Consider the following 24,172-nt stretch of genomic DNA (forward strand, 5'->3'; position numbering starts at 1 on the left):
ATTCACATAGACTGCTAATTGAACTATTAATCTTCAGTTTTCAAAAACCAAGACAAGTGTGCAGCCATTGCCACTACTAAACATCGCAATGTGCACAACCAGAATACGCTATTCAGGATTGAGTTAGATAACTCAGCACATTGGCCCTGAAAGCTGAATATCTGTGGCTCAAGTGCTGATCCTTGTGGATGTTTTTCCCTTCACATATTCTTCTCCACTTTTTTTTTTGCCCTGATGGTACTCACTTTCAGCAGCCCACAGGGTCAGGGACTCGAGTTCCTTCAGGTACAACTCGCTGTCGGCTCGGCAGCGTTCGCTGGGAACCCTAGGTGACACAGGAGCGAACGGAGGGAGAGTCCACGAGAAGGGCATCCCTCCTGACGAAGACTTGCTCGCTGCGACACTGCCTCCAGCTGGTGCCGGGCTCTCTGGCCCCAGGGATGGTGGGGCAAGGGAGAGAAGGGATGGCTCAGTGTCCTGCTGTGCCCTTGCAATCGGAACTGGTGATGCCAGCAGTAAGATCACAGAGACGTAACAGAATAGCGATGGGGTCCTCGCCATCTTTGATATAGGATCCCACATCTCAGGAGTTTATGTTCCTGTTGTTCCTGTGATATAACATAAAAATTTTAGTTATTAACAAGTTTGTAACTTCTGCAGCAAAAATTTCGTCATTATGTATAGTGATCAGCAATCTGTGACCCACGCAACAAAAAGCATTAAATTATTTTTATACCTATTTTTAACATAATTAGATTGGCTTCTTCAAATTAATGTCATTAACAAATAATTTATTTTTGTGAGCATCAAGTATAACCTTCCTGCATGGTTATATCAATTTGAACAGGAAAGCAAAAACTATTCTTAAAGTTGGGGGAGGGCGGGGACAGAGACTACATTGTTCTGGGCCAGGATATGTCTCCGAGAGCCCCTGTTCAAACATCTTGAAAGTTTGAACATTTGTGATTAACCAAAAATTATTTCAACAAATTTGCTTTTCACGGGTTAAAGATATTATGAATTCATACTAGGAACCTATTTCATTTAGAAATCTGGGGTGCCCACCCTCCTTTACTCGATGGAATCCCCCCCTACCCAATACTGGTGACAAATCCCCCCTCCAAAATCAGATGGCTCAATATCTGTTGCGAAAATCTTTTTGTGCATATCATCCTCCGCTACTCTTTGGTTCCCATTTGACGTCCATTTATACACTGGCATTTTTATCACTTTATTGTTTCATTCTTTTTAGTTTTGTTACCTCCCTAATTGCACCCGTGCCCGCCTCGTAAACCCTCTATTTCCTTCAGCTGCAGAAACCTTAAGTCGCTGGAATCATTCGACGCGTATATTCAGTGCCATTTACCTCCTATCAGCCAAGTTGAAGGTCAACACTCAACCTTGGACCGCTTGACTTTCGATTGCCCCCTGAAATGCGGAGCGTAGCACTTCCCAGAAGCTCATTTTCGGACATCCGTTGGAACCACGTAACCTGTATCACGCCGCCCGAGGCACTGCGATTTCATGGCTTGGTCTGAATAAAGAGTTTTTTTCAATGGAAAATTTCGTTTGCAACGTAGGCAGATCTCCGCACCCTGGCTCAAGTACGCCAGAGAGTTCCTCTATCAAAGGTGGGTGCGGTGGTGGTGACCTCTTCAACTAGCTTGGGCTATCAGCGAAATCAGCAGATTTTCTGAGAGTGAGGTAAGTAAAACTTAGATATTTCAATACGCATATTTATAATAGATAATCTTGCGCATTCATGAATTGCAGTTGCAGTTTTGATCAACCTCTCTACGTTTATGTTCACTTGTCATCAAACATACGTTGATGTTCACGGTTGCACATTAAAACACGCTTTAAAAAGCAAATTTTCAAAATTCGTAAAAATGGTTCGGAAGTAATTAATGATATTTTCATTGAAATTTGATAGCTTGATTCAGAAGAATGACTTTATTTTTCATGTGTAAAATGCGGAGTCTGGTTACGCGCAGTCAAGAGTGACATCTCCGAGGATAGGTACATTTCCACTTTACTGTGGTAAAAAGTGGCAGTATTGCGTTATTCAACCACAACATTTTTTAATCCCACAAGAAAAATAAAAAAGTTAATGTCAGTTTTCCTTAAATTAATTGCAAGGAGTGAAAACGCACCGTTTGTGAACGTTTCATGCCCTATTCGACATGTTGTCAAATGAATTTGAGAACCCCATTCGTGGCAGAAGTGCGAATAAGGGTCACACTGAAACTTAAATTCATGCGGAAAATGAACGAATTATGACGGTATGTTTTCAGGAGGATATTAAAAACATCCAATTCACAATAAATACCACCAAATGTCATGGGAAAAAACAGCGAACAGAAAAATCAAATTATCAAATTAATAATTATTAAAACTTTTCATGCGTCGATTCATTTAAATGTCATACACCGATGCCGGGTCCATATTTTTTCATTTTCCCTTTTGGAACTGCGATTACTAAATATAAACGAAATTATTTGAAGGCAGAGCAAACTTCAAAGTATTGAGTGTGCATCCTATAACAACAACAACAAGATTCTCAATTAGATTCACGATCTTGCTTTGACCTCTGACTCGGCGCCGGAGCGTTGTCTAGTTTTTGGTATCATCTGCGCGGCGGCGCCAACCTCTTACCTACGTGTCCTAATTTTGCTACGTAACCTCGAGAAATGCCGTCTATGATGTCGAAACTTTTTTGAAATATCCTACGCGAAAAGTATTTGTTTTTGATCTCGCGGTCGCGAACCTACCTCCGGCGAAAATCTATGCCGGCGCGAAAACATCGGATATATAGAGATTTTGAGGTCTGGAATTTTTCCTCCCAACAGTCTGAGCAATAAGACGTCCGACGGGCACTACTTGTTTGACCGCCTTCCAAAGTCGAAGGCAAAAAAATGTCGGAAGCGCATTGTTGAAGCGGAGGAGGAATGAGACAGAACCTCTGTCGCTTGCGCAGAGTTTATAGTCTGCAACTCACTAGATCAGCGACCTTGAACAAGGTCGTTCGATCCCTTTCTCGCCTCTCTATCAACAGAAGCCTCTTCAGTGGTTGCTTTCTGCGACTGAAGTACCATTTGAGGATGATAGTGCATGAAAGTGGGGGATGGTTCTTGATTTCTGCCTGACCGGTTGTATTTTGTCTTGATTTCCTTGCATACATTAATGTATAAATATTAATTGTTTAAAACGAACGCTATCATCTTGACTTTTTCGGGGTAGATATATGTAAAAGACCCTTCTCCTCCTCACGACTGGTCGTATTCAGCATTTTTTCCGTAGTGTATTACTCGATCAAAAGTTTCGTAATTATCTTTAAAATTTCAGGCTATGTAGAGAAGACTTCTGTCTAAATTTTCCTGTACCTCACATATAAACATTTACATCCGATAAAATACCGAGAAAATATGACAGGATCATTTTGGCAATGTTTTGCTTTATTTACCTTTGAAAATTTCAAGATAATGGTGTAAGATTTAATCGTGTTATACTTCACGAGAAAAAAACGGACGAGCGGAAGTGATGCGTCCTCTTAAGTCAATAGAATAAGAATTAGGCAGATAAATGAGGCATAGTTTCATACTATTTTTATTGTATTAAACGACAAGGTAAAATCCTGTTCACTAACTAATGAAAGGAATTCCTTGTACTTAGTGCTTTTAGTAGTTGTGTGTTGAGCCGATTCCAAGAAAAAACTCATACTTTTGGATACCTCAAAATTCATCTGTTAATCACACAACGATATTGATTTTGCGATTTTATTTCTGTCAAATTCGTCGGCAAGGTAATGAAATTACCAATTTATTATTTGAAGAATAATCGTCATTAATGAAACAAGGGCAAAAACTAAAAATCTATTAGGCTACATAGTAATAACGCGTAAGTGTTTCGTTATTATTTCTCCCTCCAAATAGCTCAAACATTTTTATCTGCTTATCGCACGCAAACGCTGATTTGGGCATTTTATTTCGTCAAGATTCATCGAAAGGGGCATTAAAATGACCAATTTATAATTTAGCGATCAATCATCATTAACAAAACACGATCGGAAACGTAAAATCTATCGGCCTTCAAAGGAATGACGCGCTAGAGTTCCGGTATCACATCTTCCTGCAATGAACTCTTGCATTTCTCAAAATCAGCGCGTACTGAAAGGATTTTGAGGGTCACAGAACTGGTTGACCAGTCTCATGCGGGCAATTATCAAACCGCATTCTTTCTACCGCAAGGATGAACGCGAGAGTGAACTTCATGACAGAGCGAGCGCAAGGGGGATAATAACCGGAGATATTGCACGGGAATGATTGGCTGGAGGCACCTGATCGGGGCGTCGATTCGCGACTTGCTACACATACAAGCATGGAAGACTGCTTCCTATGCAACGTGTGCGATTGAGCTACCAGGTAATAGAAGTGCCTTCCGTGACTGAAAGAGCCGAGGTCGACGACTATTCGCAGAGAGCCTGCCGTTCCCCATGTTCCTCCCTTCGAATTACATATTAGCATCGTCCGTTGTCCGATATCTTAGCTACCATCGCGCTTCCTTGCTCTCGCTGTCCGCGGTAAGTAGCTTCGATCATATAGATGAGTTGCAAACAAGAGCGTTAAATGTATCTGCACAGGAACCAAAAGTTTATGCCAGCTTCGAAAATCCAACTTCGGTGTTATTAAAGGAAGTGGAAAAATTCAGCAAAGAAAAAACTTATTAATATATTTTAATAATCTATTTATAAGTATTTCATTTAAAAATCCAGTAAAAATGACTTTCTATCTCCCTGAGTATCAACATTAATTGAGGCACTATTTAAAAACGAAATAAAACAACATTTAAACAAATTCTGTCGTAGTAGTCGGCCAAATAGACCTAACAAACTCATAACGTCGTTTCAATCTTGATTGCATGCACAGAAGCCGAATATTGCTCTTATTAATAATTACTTCGAGGGTCTTTTGTACACTTGCGCTTCTTTCTTTATGTTATTCGCGAGCAGCAGGAGCTCGCACGCACACAAATTGGATTTTCTTGGGGATGCATCATTTGGAGAAGGCGGAAGGAATATAGCAGCATTGGTAACTTCCGATAGTCTACCGGAAAAAAAGAGTACACGGAGCCTCAGCCTAGGATAAGCTTAATCTCGGAGAGAATGTGACATTAACGAAGGCCATAGCTAACGGGAGGAGATGAGGAGTAGGGCCAGGGAGTTCGAGACCCCAAAACGTTTGATAAACATGGTCTCAAATGTACCAATTTAGAATTAACTCCTAGAAATGCCCCCACGCCACTAACTGCTCTAGTGTACCAATTTATGTTCTCTCGGGTCTCAAGTATGCCAATTTAGAATTAACTCCTCGAAATACCCCCACTCCACGAATTTCCCCAGAATTTTTTTTCTGGCTCCGCCCGTGACAACAATAAGTATGAGGAATTTTGAATTGTCTGCAAAGATTTTTGGAAATTTAGTGGTCCAGATGGACATCATAAATGTGTTATGTATTTCACTCCACAGTGAATGAGAAAATAGGTTCAGTGCTGATGGATGTAGTTTGCCTACGCTTCCAACACACCAACTTTGGCACTAAAATTAATCGAGGCACGTTGAGATGGGTTGGGGAGATTGCGGACCTTCTGTACAGGCACTTATTAATTCATGTTACAGGAATGAGGTTTTGCGTCATGACTCCCATAAACAATTTTTTTCAGAATGTCTTTCACCCAGGAACCAGATTAACAGCATGCGAGACCGAAAAAAAGCCGTCAATGACAACTTGTCTATTATTTTCCTGACGATAGATCCTATTTCGCCATAGGTTTCGGAGAACGGCTGTAGGCGGAGGCAAAACGTGCGGAGAACGGGTTTCCTAGATAGTGCGTCAATTTAGAAGCGATCGCACGGGGCTGGACCGAGTTTGCCTTGAGAGTCCGCGGAGGACCTAGCACGAGCCTGGACCCTACAATAGGTGAGCCAGGAAGCACCTGATCTAACTGGTGACTATTGCTTCACAGTATCCCAACACTCGTCCGACGGTCAACGATCACGTTTTTGGCACGAATCTCCGTCGACTTTTGAATAAAAAAAAACGATTCAACGATCTCATAACCGGTATATATGCAAACCGAAGGAAGTAACGGGTGGGAAAACAGGTTCCGTTTGCGGTGAAAGTGATCTGTGATTCAAGAAATGTTATGACTGTATTTTAAACTTGAACCTCTTTCCTGGAATCCGCGGGTGGTGTGTTACTGAAGTCTTGGCTGCATCTCATCCTCACCTAATAGGTGATGAAACATCCAGTTCTGCAACAGGTCGTCCTCTCAAAACCTGATCTGTGTAACATGGCCCAAAAGTTAACACCACGTGCTGTCCATTAGACCCTTTGCATTATGGTGTTAGCTTATCGTGAGGCAACAGATCAGGTGCAACTCGTGATCATACCATTGCTTTTTTTCTTTACGTTCTACCACCTTTTTCCAGCATTGTTACGAGGTAGTCGTCGTAATTCATTATAAAATAAAAATAGAGAATAGAAAAATGACATTATTTTCCTCCTCCGCCAATGCGGATAAGAGCTTGGTGGCATGTGCTCAATATTGTTATGGCGTTTATCTAAAATCACTAGTCCTGCCGTTTTGAATATAAGTAAGATCTCATTTTACCCGATTCAAAATGTTTACGAGGTAATTGATGCATACTTATCCTTGGGAATTGCCTAAAAATCTTTTTTTTAATGTTGAAAAATTAATTGAAATGTATAAATAAAAACAATAATGCTTATTTTCATTAACGAAGTAGAAGGGAATAGTGTGACTCGCGAAATACTAATTTCATAGTCTTCGAGTGAGTCTATATGCGTGAGTCCTACGATGGTTTTCTTAGCTAAAATGTACATCATGAATGAGTATAGTCCGGTTGAAATTTCACATTGTCTATTAAGGAACCAAATATTTGCAAGGGTACAGTTTTTTTTCTGAGAATATTAAATTGTAAAGGGGGAGGGGGGCTAAAAATAGTTTTTTTTCTAATGCCTTGATTTATACAACTTATTTTATTATTACTTATTTAATCATAATTATTCCCGTTAAAAGCGCGACATCGCGAATTTGTTTCTCTGAATTCATTTAACGAGCGAGAATACAATATGAGTATGTCGTACAACAGAGCGGAATGCATCGCGCTTTAAACAAAGTCAGAGGAAAAATTGAAATGTCTCTTTAAAAAAATATTAAGAATGTACACAAAATCGTTTAAAAAAACTATACTTATATGATTTTCACCTTCTACATGAAATTCTACCCGTCGAAGAGCCATTATTTCTTTCAAGATGTCACCACTATCATTCCCTTGGATATATACGATAAATTTCCGGGGAGGAAAGTTCTAGTTTAATCAACTATCCTATCTACTGTAACCGTTAAAAAGGCAAATTCAGGAGGATTTGCTGAGATATATTTTCACGAGTAAGGATGCTTGAGGCGTTACGCAAACTAATTGCGTTTAGGTGCCTAGTGACAATAAGTCGATTCCTTACTTTACTCCTTGTAGAGGAGTCTAAAAATAAGGAATACTTGATAGCAAACGACCAATACATGGAGAGTGATAGTGGCAACCTCATACAGTATAAAGCACGATCTCATTTTCAGTCATCACTCTCACATTGTAATAGTGGAGTAAACTTAAACTAAAAAAACGCGTGGAAAAAATTGCACCGTGTGCAAGATATGTCAGAGATATTTCAAGTGATATGAAGAGGTGAAGGTCATTGTCAGAGTAAGAGCTGTAGACGACAGTGCAGACTTACGAGGTTAAAATAAAAATGCAATAAAAGCAGTCAATGGAGGAGGGTAAAGTGATAGGGATGAATAAGCTAGAAGAGTCGAAATATCGATTGGTCTTCTAAATTAGGGAGAGTTATTATAATAAATATACGAGGGAGATCAATAAATATGTAGAGCATAAAGAGCAAACGTACCCGTAATCATACTTGTATTTTGATTACCCCCGGTGTTTCAAAAACAGTGACGATTTCCGAAATATGGAGCTAATTACTGGAAAAATTTCTTGCTTATATTTGGAGGAGATCTTCATTTTATTCACGCAATTTCATGGTAGGAAACTTTTAATTTAATAAGGCTATGGAAATAATCGCAGGAAAGGTCAATTAGATTCCACTGTCTCAGCAATAATTGTGCACTAGCAGATTTTTTTCTCGAGAGGGTAACGATGAATTATAATCACGGAAATGCACACCAGAGATAATGATTACGACAAGATTTTTAGGTTGAAATATTCGAAGTGAATGCAGAACGTGATTGTCAATCCAGCGCGAAGAATATTCGCGCGGAAATTATCGTTTACGGTCTGTTGCACCGGAGAGAATTCTTTGCGCAATAGCATAAATGAAATAACATTCACAGTCGTGAATCGCTTGCGAGTCTATTAGTAGTGTTCCTGGACAGTTTAAAAGATCGTCACAGAGACCGATGTGAACAGGCTACTCCAGATGAAAGTTCTTGGCATCATATCAACTATTCAGTCATCCTAACCAGGAAATGTTATGGGCCCAATAATCTCAGAATAACTACGCACGCTCTCGTTGGTGACGAAATTAATTCATTTTATTAAGGTCGTGTCGTTTCGTAACGTTTAAAGTTATCCACAAATATATTTATGAGTACGTAAAGGTGAGCAAGGGCAGGGGCGCAGCTAGGAATTAAGGCTGGGGGGGATTTAGGAGCAACTAATACCGGGGTGTGTGGGGGTATGGAATACCCACCAGGATAAGCGGTAGGTGCGAGATTAATAAATTACGGAATTTTAAGATAAACGGTTCAAAATGGTGAGTTTTACGGCTTTCTGAAGGATATTATTGATCCTTACACTATTCTATTAGTATTATCAATCCAATTAAGTAAAATGGATTAAACCTAAAAAATTCTCTGAGCTCTGGGGGGGGGGGGTTTAACCCCCAAAACCCTCCCCTCGCTGCGCCACTGAGCAAGGGCACCCTGCGGGAACTTGAATAAGAGGGTCTTAATAATAAGACTCCCTGTCATATTAATAAAAGAACAGCTGACCACAAATTTCTATGCCAGATCTAGGAATTTGTGTTTAATTCAACCCCTTGATCGAGTAATCTTCACAAAAATTTAAATGATCATAAATATTTTGTTTTTATAGGAGATATCGGCATTCATTAAATTTCACGTGAAAACTATCAAAGAGGCCAATTCGTTTTTTCGGTATTTCAACACGTAAATTATGCTTCTTATATCTTTCTTATTTTAAATAACATATCTTTGTTAAAATCTGTCTCAAACGTGTTTGATATCTTAACTTCTCTAACCTCATGAATCCGTATTAGTTCTCGGTTTTTCTCTTTCGCTTTTCGGCTTTGATCGGTAATGTACTTTTTTCATTTTTCATACTCCTTTACACCCATTCTAACGGTTTGTTTTTGAACGCATATTGACGAATTTGCGGCATCTTCACTACGTTCAAGTTGAATTTTCCATGGAAAAAAATTAACGAAGACCATGAAACTTCTGAATTGAGGGTCACGATACCTTTACAAAGTGAAAGTGAACGCCATCTGCAGTCTCTCGTCCTTACCTCTCTTATGGATGTTGACGCTTAAAATAAACACACGTCTGAAACGACCATGATCATGAATAAAATCTTTGGAAGCGCAGACTTATATTTAAAAATCAACTATATTGCACCCTCAAGACTACCATGATTCAGAAATAAAACTTTACGGCATGAAAAGAAATCGAGAGGCATTTAATAAAATAACTAAGTTAATGGATTACAGAATCTATTACACCAGAAGCTGAGAATTTCTAATTTTTAGAATGACACTTTCTTAATAAGTCTCGGGAAGAGAAGATGAACCGTTGCACTTTTTACGCAAAGCAAACCTCAAGCAGTGGTAACTTTGTAATCAAATGACAATTAGCAAGAGATTTCATGGCGGAAATATAATTGGAACATAACTCCTCGTCTTAATTATTCCTCGTAAAGCGTTCTGCCATGATTGCGAACACTTTAGTTCTAACAAATCGTACAGCTCTCCACCCGTTCGATTCCATTGGTGATGCTAACTCCAGCGAAAACCCAAAACCATAGGTATGAGCCGCCGCGGCTCCGATGCAGAAAACTAGATCAGGCCACGACACCGACCCCGAAAACCACGCACCATTCCACGCCGCCCTGCCGTAGGGTCTGCTGTGAAAAAGATCGTGAATTTCCCACAATTGCCAGAACTAGGATCATACTCGCCACTCAATTATGAATTTTCACCTCTTGCCTTTGGAACGAAATTTTTTATCGTTATGCAGTGACCAATTCACGCCGTAGAGACCAGAAAGGGGCTATGAGTATCTAATTTACACCTGATAAAATGGTAATTTTGTTCGGACCCCCACAACTACTGGGAGGTTACCTCCAATGCATGGGTGTACTCCGTAAGGAGCTCAGGGGGCAACTGCCCCCCCCTAGAAGCGAAAATAAATTTAGTTTAAAACAAAAGTTACGAACAAATTTTCCTTTTGAAGAAAAATGATATTAGTATAAGACATGGAACTAAAATAAAAATCATTATTTTTCAAGCAAATAATTATAAAAACTAATAAATTGCTGTCATGATTTCCTTAAAATTTTGGTTTAATGAACCTTTTCTGTGCAAACAAGTTACAACTTGAACGACCACAGCTAGGTTTGCTCCCCCGCCCCCCAGTTTTGATTCTGGGTACGCCCATGCTCCCAGGCCTCCTACCTAGCCCCTCCCTTGTGCCTATCCTGGATCCGACGATGTTTGAGACCAGGGGCGGTCTGGGGTGATTGGGGGCCCTAGGCCGGAGCTCATGACGCGGCCCCCCTTACCAAGGGGGTTTTTGGGCTCCCCCTATCCCCCGGGAAATTTTTACGAAATTGCCTGCCCGGAATGAATGTTGACCCTATTTTGGCACTTAAAAGCCAGATAATAGTTAATAAAAAGTAGCTATTTCTTAAGAAAAAAATTTGAAAAAGAGAACTTCACAGTTTATTAAATTTAATAATGCATTATGGTTCTATTATTTATTATTTAGTGCATTTTTTACTTGAAACCGGGTTGAAACCTAAAAAAACTCTAAAATAACCTTTTCGAATAACCCTTTCAGAAAAGCATCAAGCTCTGTTTTATCTTCTGAAACCTTTATCTTATTTTTAAAAAAATCTTATTACACAGAGTGTGTTGTAAATAAAGCAACCAATGAAAACGTAGAATTTTACTGCAGCAAAAAAAGCTTTGGTTCAAGTAATCTGAATCTTTTCTGTAACACCTTTCATATACGTTTCACGATAGTCCGTTGTGGGGGGCCCTCTAAGCTCGGGGCCCTCGATGATCGCCGACCAGCCGACCTTGCCTGACCGCCTCTGTTTGAGACCATCGGCGACCACTCCGGCGAGCGCCGCCCGTCACAAAAAATTACTCCCGAGTGTCGAATGCAATCGAATGTTTACTTTCACCTCACGCGTCCCCCAAGATCCAAGTCGGATCCTTGGACCATTGCGTGCCGACAGGAAGTTCCGAAAAAGATTCGCAGCCATCGACATGTTAGCCGTGACACCAAATTTTCCCCTCCGGTAAAAAGAAAAAACAAAAAAAGGGTATTCGATCTTACTGCCACCTGATACCAGGACCACCATCAGCGTAGCAAGAGTAATAACTCTCGATCCTGTGGAGATTCCGACATGGTTTTCCCCCAAGGACGTCCACCCCAGGGTCCGCAATCTGCAAGAGCACCCCTACGCCCTCGCAAACAACCGTGGCGCGCCGACATTTTCAAAAACGGGATGTGCGATGGGCGCAGTTTCAAGGAAAGCCAGCTAAGCCCCCACGCGTTCGACGGTTCCAAATGTGCTTGAAGGTTTCATAAACCGACTTCCTCTTCCTCGAAATATCATTTGTGGGTGTGATTCAATTCGAGGCTGGTGTACATTATGAGCATTTTCGCGCTGTTGGCTTCTAAGCCTTTTCAAATTTGATCCTGGCGTGAAGGCAAGGGTCATCGAGATTCACGCCCACGGGATACACCAGACTCCAAAGCGCCATGATCTCGATCCGATTTTATTTTCGCAATCTTTCGAGGCTATGACGCATGAGTGCCAATTCCAGAAAAAAAACCTTTGGTGTAATTAAATTTTCTTTGCATAAGCGTTCAAGCGATGGAATCATAGTAAATTGAAAAATAGGCCTATAACATAGGTTTCAAAAAACCATCACGAAGAACAGAGTAGAAATTTCCCCGGAAAATATTATTTGACCTGATCGAAATCAGAACTCACCACAGTCCATTCGAGGGGTTAAAAAGTGCTTCTATATGGGTGCTTCCTGATATAACGCGATTAATGTACGCCACATCATGACTACTGAACCTGCGTTACATCAAGTGTCATTAAAATGCAGAATATTTGTAAAAATAATGATAATAGAATAGTATGGATAATAAATTTCAGATTAAAACAATGATTTATTTTAGAATGGCGAATGAAATTTTTTTCACTTGTACGTTAAATACGCACATGATTTACCACTGATCGGGTATAACTTGATTCACCTCTACTTATCATGAATCTTGAATTCCAAAAGGCAGAGCGGCACCTGCAAGGTAATACTCGTCGAAGGGAATAATTGAATACTCGTCATGACTGAGTCAAATGACTCAATTTTAAGAAATGAAAAAAATCTCAAAGAATGTAAATTGAAATGGGATACTATATTCAACGCGAGCGATTCGCAGTTCCCAGAAAGTGAGAAGCTCGAGCGGCCACGAGGAGAGAGCAGTCGTTTGGGATAAGCTGACTGAGGTGGCTAACAAAAAAATTGGTGCACAGGGAGTAACTAACAACGAGCCGAAAAGATCGGGCGAGTAATTGAGAATCTTGGAACAGGAAGGGCTGCCAAGGCTGAAGGACAAGGACAATAATCCAGGCAGACTATTGCTTTATGCGGAAGGGGACCAAGAGATTCTGCACTGTGAGGGTATACGGAGCTCTAGCAAGGATCAAAGGAAAACACCGAGCAAACAAAGGTGAGATCAAAATTCTTAACTTTATACCATGCCAAAAAGTACCTATAAAAAGTAAAACAAAAACTAGTAATTGCAAGGTGGCCAAGTGGAAGGAAGGCGTACTCTGCATGTGAGAAATTCATAAGCAAGTGGCTTACTCCGGGATGACCTCTGCCCAAACCTACCATCACGGTCAAGCTATAATTGAGAGGTATTGGGTAGAAATTTGCATTCCATCTCAGTAAATTAACCAATTTGACCGAACCTATGGCTTGCGTGCCGAAAGCATATCAAAAACTAGTTTCATAAACAATAATTTGACTAAATTATGACCTGAAAATTGTGTTTGTAATTTTCACTAGAATAAAATGTAATAAAAAATGTGATTTGCACTAGAAAGTTCAATTTTCTTTCCGCAACCGATCGAATTTTTCTTAATTGAAAACAAAACCTTTAAAATATCTTCCTTTCCACGGAGAATAATGAACTTAAATAAACTATTGATATAATGATGGAGTCATATAATAGAAATATTTTACCGTTCACTTATATTTAACTTGGTCAACTATCTGTGGGAGAAATGTCGTAATTGCAACAAAACATGACCTCAATTTTATCTTCCTTCCGTTTTGGGTTCCTTGCAGCCTTCAAATATCATTTGTCACTAGCTTTCTTTGCCTCAATAATTATTCCCTTTGAAAAATTGTCTCCAGTCTTCCATTTCCTTTTAATTAGACTCGTCGAGAACAGAAATAAATGATTTGATCGAGTCCTCGAGATGCCGTAACTGTTTTTTTTTCGTTTCATTACTTCAAATACCAAGCCATAGTGAGTGAGCTAGATTCAGCCCTTATGATTTAGTGGTTCCGTTAAAACATTTTCAAATAGAGAAAATCGTGTAGAACACATGCAACGCTTCGTTCCAATGAAGACACCACGAATATACAAAAGAGGATGCTTAACAATGCCTCTATATGTGTTGTTAACCAACGCTCATTGAATGGGTTTTCAGAATTCGCCACTTACGTCGCTAATAGACAAATTGATCCGAGTTTCACGGGGAAATAACATATAATTAGCGGTTTAAACCTACATTTATACTCATGGTGATGTGATCTATGAAATTCATAAAAGCTCAACGCTATTCCTCGGATATTGCAAAAAATATACAGTAAAATATTGGAGAAAAAGTGAATCGCATTGCAGGGGCGGATCCAGGATTTTTTTCTGGGGGTGTTGGGCTCAAGGGTCTAACAGGTCTTCTCATATTTGAGGTTGAAAACAAAATACAACAATTACAGGAAAGTATTCTCTTTAATTTGGATGTGAGAGCTATTAATTTTAAATTAAATTGTTGAGGCTCCGTAATACACAAAATAAAACGAACGTAATGATAACCGTATTAAAAAGCTTGTCTAATTTTCCAGCGTTTTGGGGGGCACGTGCCCCCCCCTAAATCCACCCATGTCGCATTGCACTCATCGCCGCGTCGCAGACGTTTTTGAAAACTGATTAAAATGAGACCAAAGTGGCAACAGAAATCACCCTTCTATGGGATGGAATTGGGCAATTACCATGGAAAGTTTGGAAGAGCTCGAAGTGATCTCATGGAAGAGAACCGAGATAACGAGGAAGAAGGAGGAGGAAGGAAATCTTGGGCATGACATGCGGAAATCCAGTTTGGCCGGTATTTTTTGATACGTTTCTGAATCCACCCAGCCGTGTTAAGTTCAGTCAGGGGTCGCTCGGACAATTTCGGCGAAGGCTGCGTGTGCGACATATGTTTTTTATCTCAAGTTGACTCCGGTCTCCGAGGTTGGCTCAGGATTCCAAGGTCGGCCACATATTCATTTGTTTTTATTTACTTGTTTAAATTGATCAAGTTCAGGCTTTCTGCCAATTAAAAGTGGAACAGTAGTATGATAATAATTTCTATCAGTAAGAGGATTAAAATGTAAACAACAAAGCGTAAAAGAAATGGTGACTAGAATTTAAAAAAATATTAATAATAACATATAAATATTTATTTGTACATATATATCGCTATTACGATGCTCATCCGTGAATGAGTACTAATATTTTCTTGTCTCGATAGCACAATAGCTACGCTAGAAAAAAGAATCCGTGTGGACCAAATAGTAGTTAATTTTTTAGTACAGAGAGTAGAAGCTGCCACAAGACTTTTTAGATTTTAGTGAGAGACAGCCAAATTACAGTTAATGTGGAATAACCACATTTCGCAAACGAAATCGATATCCAGAAAAAATACTTGTGCACAAGCTAAATGAAGTTAAAGTAATGACACAACATCTAACTACTCCGCAAGTAATGTGAATAATAAGTGATTTCATGTAAAATATGTTAATTCAATCAATAAAGGGTCATACCAGACTTCAAGGATAGCATACTGAGATGGCCAGTGAATCTATTTAAAGAGATAGATTCATAGCGTCATAAGCTGAGTTAACCTAAAAGTTTTCGCAACCTGTATCCACTCACGAAAATGAACATGAAGATTATATAAGCGACAATGCCACAGTATTACGCTAATGCAACGTTCCAATAGTAAAGGCAAGGAACTAAAGTGATATGGATGAGAAGTTAACAGGTACCTATAGACAAAATGAGTCTAATTTTAACAATGAATACGAAGGAATCACGAGCTTAACACCTTTTTTGTTGTTAATGGAAATAATTTATACACAAATTGTTCTTGAATTCAATGACAGATATTTCAGGATATTCATATTCATTACCTTTTATTTTTCTGCAGCTCATTTTCTACCAGAATATTCATTCATATATATTTCCTCGGTGTCGAAACCGGAACAAAATATCCAATACTGAATCCAAAAAGCCAGCTCGGACTATTGCCATAAGGACACTTAAACCTTCAAAATACGCACTTATTAATATGTTCATAATAAAATGCGGACAAGCCAGGATTTACTTGTTATGAGAGCGTAGAGTATACCTGTGTTTTATGAGAATTACTATTATGTATTGAAAAACAATATGTCGATATATCAAATTAATTGAGGAAAAAGTGTTATTTTTAACACTTAAATCTCCGATCACGTAAAAGCATAAACATTCCAACAGGATATTGATTCGATTTCTAGAATCTGAAATACATTGCACGCAAGCAATTAATCCCAATTCTGCCGCAACGATAAATACTGGGAGTTCATGCAGAGCACGAGCAGTACTAAGTGACTGTAGAGGAAAATAATTAGGAAAGGTATTTCTGGCGTGACATTACATTATATTCATGTCTCACATATTTGGGGCCAATTGGGCACAGAATTTTGCGAATTATTGGCTCGAGTCGTGATCTGAACATGTTAATATCGCGATTTTTTGCAGCTAAAATCTTTGTTCTCCACAATCATCACTAAATTTAACTTTTCTGGTTCTGTAACTAACGCCGTTGCGCTCTTGGAAGGGAAAGGAAATATAAATCTGTTTCATCAATAAAAATAAAAATCCGGCAGATAAAATAGCTGAGGATTTGAAATTGAAAAGCTATTTGAATTACATTCGAAAATTTATGCATTCCTTCAAGAAAATCGATTAATCACTAATAGCCATTCAATTTATTGCTAAAAACAACGGAAACCGTCAGTTTGCACTAAACTATCTCTAGAAATGGTCATACGATACCAATACAGTCTAAAATATCTAATTGAAGCGATCGCGTGCTTACCTGAGGCAACGCTACTCGTAAATTATGTGAAAAAAACGTTGAAAAATAATCCTTATATATCTTTACCATTGCCAATTATCTATCGCTTACTGAAATGAAATTCAATTCACCAGCATTTCTCCTTCCTTAATATCGTCCAAGGAAAATGAAGGGCCATTTGCAGAGGTGTTTCCCACTTCTACTATCATTACCATTATTACCTTTCCTTAATTGTTGTGGACGATGATCTATATATCGCGCTAAAAAAACCAATAATACTGCTTGTGAGTAAGCTTCCCATGATGCAATCGACAATTACTTTCGTAAGTTATTAACAAATGAATATTAATACGAAATACCTCGCATATTTGACATATTTTTTATGTGGTCTGAGAATAAGATTCCTCGAAAGCATTATGATTAAAGAATTTCCTCATAATATATTTCCTAATTTAATTTAAAAATTAAGGCAGTTGAAAAGAGCTTACAGCATTTTTTCAATCTTAAATGGACATGAACACGATCAAAATCCTTTCGCATAGGGAACCTTTGAATCATAAAGAAATGTTCGACGCTTACTCAGAGGGGTGGCAATCTTATTATAATTTTTATCTTAGATAATCACATATTTAATTAGTTTTTTTGAACAAGAAACATGGACAATTCATTAATATCGAAAATTATAATGTTGCCTGTTTAACAAAAACAATAAAAATAGAAGAAAAAGTGGAATCTCCAATGAATCTACATAGAAATTGAATGTGTTATCTTTAATTGAAAGATGGAAAAGCCGAAGATTGAGAGAACCAATAACAAAACGCATAAAAATTTACGATTTTACGCAACAAATGCAACAGAAATGCGAAATGTCTCACCCTATGAATTTGATTAATTTATTGCGCTCGCACTAGTTATGAAATAAAAGCTACTTCTCGATCATGATCCATCAGAAGGGCTTCCGCAGTACTCAAGTTCCTAAGCGCAAACCAATCGAATTATGCCCACAACTATTTACATTCCACGTAAAACACCAAATGAGCGGATGTTAATTAGAATTTGAGCAATGCATGAACGAGTTTTAGCTCCGACATGAGAATTAAATCATGACTTAATCCAAGGACTCTTCTTTTTCCTCACTAAAGTGAACGCCTTCCCCACTCAACTGACCCTTGCAACAGTCTTTCCTGTCTCCTGCGGCAAGTTGCGCAGTTGTATCACTTGCTTGGAGCTTTAGTGGTGTGTAACCAATAGTATTTCTATTTCGTATTTCTAGGGTGTATTTTGAGGACATAAATTCTCAGTCGAAGGGCAGCAATAATTAGATTATTCAACAGAAATTCATTGGAAAGGAACAAATTCATTGAAAACACGCTCAACGCCAAATGACCTTAATGCGAATTGTATTTAATTTACATTCTCTTATGAACGGTGAGATAAGAAGTTAGAGGGTATCGATCTAGCGAATTTTAAGCGAGGAGGGGATGTTATAAACTGTGTTAAAGGAAAAAATGACTATTACGACGGTTAGGAAGAGGAAGAAAATAGGATTCATGGGCAGAATGAAATAATCAAGGGAGTAATTCTTATTTCAATAATCTTAGTAAATTCATAAGTTTTTTTCTCGATCTATGCCACAGATTGAAAAGGGAAAAAGGTAATGAAATTAAGTTTCCGGGTGAATGGTTATGTAATTTTAGTCTTCCCTCAAATGGCTATTTAGTCTTGCCTCTTTGGAACTTGCATACCTCCAACAAATCTAGTATTTCAGTTTTTAATGTGAAAAATCTTATTGTATCGGGTCTATAATCACTTAGTATTACCACATAGAAAAGTAAGTAATTAGCTACAATCAAATATAATCACACTTCCCAGTCAAGGAATAGCTATTGGGTGAATGTGTTAGAGTATTATTGTCCTCTGCCTCCATGTACCTACTGTTATATACACGATATAAAACGCCACTATTTGAGATTTTAATAGATTTCTTGCGACAGAGATTTCAATGGAACAAGTTCTAAGATAGCTGAATTCCAGATGGCTTAAGGCTAAAATTTGCTGATATTGATTTATCACATAGCGACAAAGTGCGAATTACGTAAACTATCCATTATGGCTAACAGTTCCAAAAAGTATTCAATATCTTTTCTATGTTCCTAAATTTTACTACTTTTTACATGTGGTTTTGAAAAAAGCGAATAAAACTCAGACGTAAAACAAAGACCAAAAACTCAAAGAGACGTGATAACACATACAACGTTACACTGAGAGCCTGAATAGGAGTTGCAAGTAACCATCCCGTCGTTTATAGTCACTTTAGAAACAAGACGTTATGGAAATTTTTTTTCTAAAACTGGATTTTCAATCGATAAAGTGATATATAATCGTTTCCAGTTCTCAATTTATTGTATTCAGGGATATAGCGAGCATGCTAGGCTGCTCCTTAATTCCAATGTTTCACATGTTTTCTATTAGCCGCTTCCCCAGCGCAACACTCGTCTGTTCCTATCAAACATGATGAGAAATCCTGAGGAATTCTATATGAAAGCAGCTCTTCCGGAATCCAAATTTTGATGTTTGAACCATATGGTAAAAGTGAAGCGAGACCTTTTAGTATTTGTTATGGAGCCGTAAATTCGTTCAGATAGCGGTTTAATAATTTTTCCTTAGCCATAGATACAAAATATGCTTATTTAATTCCGTTTTTGAACCATAAATTCAGATTTGGGCAATAGGATAGCACAGAAGGATAGCCCATTGTCATTTTTCTTAACTCAATAATTTTTTAAAAATTTAAGACTTTTCCATGAAAAACAAGCGTCCTTGGTGCCCTGAAATTTAAAATTTCGAGAAAGTCTTAAGAGGCATATTTGCATAACTATAGCTATTACAATAAATATCTTGATTGTTGCGTAAAATCTGACCATTAAAACGGAAGAGAAGAGCATACCAAATCTTTGAGCACACAATCTCTATAAAATATCCTTGTCTTGATCGCATAACAATTGTCTTGAGCTCAACGTTTTATTAAACCAAATATTAACATAACATTATTGGGAATTACGTGCCGCAAAATGAAAAAAATTTACTCCGACTCAAATGTTCATCTTGGCATCGGCCTGAATTATTGCGCAGTGAGAAATAAAAGTTGCGATCACCAAGACCAATCGAAGACAAATTACATCTCCCGAGAAAAACGATGTCGCATACTAATGACCTGGAATGGTAACTGACAAGCCTTCTACGATTCCTGGCTCTAAATGTCACTTTTTCTCAAGTCACCATCATCCCAATTGATCATAGTATTACTCTTAGGATATTTGCCTGACCAAGCAAATAAATCATCTTCTGACCGAGGGTTGGGTGTTGAGATTACATCAGAGCGCGTTTTCCCTTTAAAACATCCTATCACTTGGCGTCGCGTCGTTTCACTTAACTAAATTGACTTCAAATCGTACCTGGCACGTGGATCGTGACATAAATTCGTGATATCCATATGGCATGCACGAGAAATATATTGCCATACTTTAAGCAGATAATAAGCAGACGAAAATCAACTCGATTTTATGATTAATCCTCAAAAAGGTAACTATAAATGAAATTTGAATTAACTCAATTAGACCTTTAAAATTGTATCGGACCTCGGTGTTAACGCTGAGATTAAGTCAGGGAGATGATCCTTGAACAGGAAATTTTGAATAAGCAGGCAATATCTCAAGGGTTTTTGAAGCAAAAATTGCCCATTCAAACAGAATAATGAATGTTTATCGCCGAGCACAGCGTACTTAACATCAAGTCTAGACGAAAAAAACAATCGAATTTCTGTATGAGCTAATAAATGAGACGAGAAACTTGGGCAAGACACTGAAATTAAATCGACATAAGATTTAAAACAAACGTTTTAATCATTTCATATGATACGGACATTTTTCTTCCTATTACAGGAATATTATAGACATGGTGATTCCCAAATCCACAGTCAGTTAAATTATGTAATTAAAATAAATTGAGAGAGTCAATGGGATGGTTGGGACATGCTAGAAACGATAAGGTTAGGTAATAAAGGCGTGGATGCATAGAAAAGCACTATTTTATTATTTTGAAAGAAAGAAAGAACTAACTGACGGAATTAAATAGCAATTTTCGGTGACGAATTGTAGTTGAAAAATGTATTTATAAGTATATCAAGTAATTTTCATCTAAATAAATCGCTTCACCTCATATTTTCATGTTAAAAAACGTCAATTGGAAACGTCAACGCTTATTATGCACTTTTCCCTGATAATGGCCCACGATTACATGTAAGCGTTTCCGTGAATTAAGAATCGGGAAACTAAATTATAGTTTGAATGACCTTTTTTATGTTACACGCTTAATATACTGAAATTCACCACCAGTGTCATACTGCAAAATGACCAAGATAAAGAATTAAAGGAAATATGGAATAGTTTGTTCTTATAATCATGTCTTCATCCAAGAAATTCAACTGTGTAGAATAGATTGATTACAATCGTCAAGTTAACTTAATTGTCGTTTTGGTAATTTAAATTTCCGTGAAGAAAATATATTACATCCTTAATGACATCGTGATAATCTACGTGTGGGGGTTTGATACAATTCGTAACAACTGGTTTGCATAAAGTTTTGACACAACAATATTACAAGAAAATAATTTATATGTTTTATATTAGTCTAAATATGAAGTTAATTAATAACTTTTTCGATGTAAAAACCATGTAGTAACCAGCCTTCTACATGGCAGCGGAATAATAATACCAAACCTCTCATTTTTAAGGGAGTTTCAGGTAGAAAAATTTGCCTCCTGCTAGTGTATAACATGCTAGCGAACAGGTGCACCCTTACTTAATTGTATGAGTGGATTTAGGCATTACTAAAAGCCTCGTGTGTCTCCTCTAGTGCCTCAAGTCTAATTGCGATGGGTAAGGAGATCTTTATGCAATGGCGATTTCATTCAGGTTGAGGAAATCGACCTCCCTTGTAAGCGGGGCTCTTTCAATGTCAAAGTCACTGGCTCTTCGTGCCCTTGGCGATCGGCAATATCGCAAAACACTTAACCTCAATGTATTTCAAAGAAAGCCATTGTCCTGTATCGACCTATGAAAGTTAGCTCGAGAATCATTTACTCCATGTCTTACGGCCGCATTTCTTCGCAGCAAAAAGGTACACGATTTCCGCCCGTTAACGTATTAGGTCAGCGGCAATGCTTTCTATCGATGAAACCTTTTCTCATCGACATCATTTTTCACAGAATGTCGTTAATATCATCTCAAGTAAAAACTACCCCATCGACGTGCAACCGTGAAACAAGGATTAGGATCGCACTCATCCCGCATCCCTCGACACACTTTAATCTATTGTTTCAACAAATGTTTGACCAAAAAAAACTACCTTTTCCTTATCTTGTACAACTTATTGCTTCGAGATCGGTTCAATAAGAGATCAGTTAGCTCTCTTTTTAATCCAATAAATATTAAACTCTATCTGAAAATTACATATTTCCTTAATTCTGAGTTTCTAAAATATTATCCCTTAAATAGTTGAGTATTGAGTGCTATGTATTGAGTGAACACCGACCAAATGTACAATTTGACTTCGTAAAAACTGTGCATACCGAATAGCTCCTGGTGAATCGAACCGCAAAAAAAGCACGTTCAAAATTTTCTCAAGGCATGGAAACTATTTTTATTTACAAAAAAAGCTTAAAGTGCTAACATATTTTCATAAAATTAAGATCAAAAATTGATCGAGACACTAAGAGGATAATCATTTGTTCCACTGCCCTTTTGATCTCTCCTTTCAATACTCTCGATTCGAGAACTTTCTAAGAAATTTTACATCCATTGTTCTTCAAAGGAGACGTGGAGTACGCATTCTAGTTTCCGCTGCGGCCTCATCACAAATGCTCTCCTTTCGCATGAAATCACTTTTTGCTCATTTAAACCAGCATCTGAGGCATCCCGCTGAATATTTTAAATACCTCACAGTTAAGGATTTCGGCTTCACTTTTAGAATTTCACCAATAGCAGAGTTAAGGCGAGTTATATATGCATTTCTTGCATGCTAAAATAAATTGAATGGTATCAAAAATTTTTATCAATTCAATTATTGGCATGCAATAAAGAAAATGAGCCCATTTAAGACTTCGAATATCATTTCAGCAATAATTACAGCGATTTTATAATGCGTATGTTCAATAATATTGATTGCTTTTATGATAAATATTTTAAAATGATTAATTACAAAATGGAAATCACAAAAGAGAAAGAAAATAAATGCTTACAATTAATTTAAAAAAATTACACGTTTTCAACTTAGCCGGCCGTATGTAAATCAATCACAGTCACCAAAGGCTTAGGATGCACATACTGACGGAAAAACTGCCAATGCTAATTTGCATCAGTAACTTTCACAGTCCGGTATTCTAACTTCTCCATCTCGGTAAAATACTGATTGGTGGGGTACACACTGGAGAACCGAAGTAAGTGATGATAATCGAGCATCATAAACGGTGAACAATCCACTTTCACATTTGAACAACTCAGTAAAGTGTAACTATTCCTCGTTTTTAATTCGTCAAAATGGCGTTTAATTCACTGCGCACCTAAAAATCGTCCGTTATTAACACATTTTCGCCGCTCAACACCACTTCCGCAGATAAATTGCGACTCCTACAAGAATACACTCGATAACTATGTTAACTGTCGGCTAATATCACCCAGGAGGTACTTACTCTTATATTTCAATCCAATCGGGAGGCATGCGTTTAATGAACTTTTCAAGCACTCACCTCTGAACTTCGTTCCACCGACGCGGTGCAACGACGTGCTGCTAAGTCTCTACGGCCGGAACGGCTAAAAATTCTGGGGCTAGACACTCCTAACTGCCGAAGTTGCTGCTTTGGACTGCGATTGGTCCGGCGGACGTTTGAGCTGGGAGTGGACAATGCAGGTTCTGCTGGCGAAGGTTATTCCGGCCGCGACTTCGCTCCGAAGAGACCCGCAGCCGCTACTGGAAGCTTGTGGCGCTACTCCGTTCGGATCCCTGGAGGATATAGACCAAGGGATGCAGCGAAGGGGGAGTCGGATGGACCTCTCTCCTAGTCCCCCCCACTTTTAACACCCCCTCCACGACTAGGGACCCCCTATCCCAACCCAGCTGTACGGCCCCCCGCCAACCACCTCGAATCCTGGTTGCCTTCCACCCCACCCCCGCGTCTACTATTGCCGGAACGAGTTCCTAACGCAATGCCTCTGGAGAAGAGAGGGGCGGAATGTCCCTCCCTCTTCCCCGCCGTTCCCCTTACCACTTCCCGCCACTTGGGAGCCTCCCCTCCCGGTGTGGTGACCCTGAGGACCGAAGCCGCCTCACGGGTCGGCCGTGCCCACGTGTTGATCTGCACCACCG

The 24,172-nt window shown here is 38.5% G+C and overlaps 1 protein-coding gene across 1 annotated transcript in view; it reads right to left on the bottom strand.

The window, feature by feature from the left end:
- The window catches only part of LOC124154097 (nose resistant to fluoxetine protein 6-like), a 33,451-nt gene extending 9,593 nt beyond the window's left edge, over positions 1-23,858 (bottom strand). Inside the window, exons 1-2 of the mRNA XM_046527611.1 lie at positions 23,556-23,858; positions 246-608 (exon numbers count right to left, since the gene is read on the bottom strand). Of these exons, the coding sequence (XP_046383567.1) occupies positions 246-582 (337 nt within the window). The 5' untranslated portion in view covers positions 583-608; positions 23,556-23,858. The remainder of the gene's footprint in view (positions 1-245; positions 609-23,555) is intronic.
- Positions 23,859-24,172: the final 314 nt, after the last annotated feature.

The sequence above is a fragment of the Ischnura elegans genome, chromosome 2, assembly GCF_921293095.1.
Source record: "Ischnura elegans chromosome 2, ioIscEleg1.1, whole genome shotgun sequence".
NCBI classification, from domain to species: domain Eukaryota; kingdom Metazoa; phylum Arthropoda; class Insecta; order Odonata; family Coenagrionidae; genus Ischnura; species Ischnura elegans.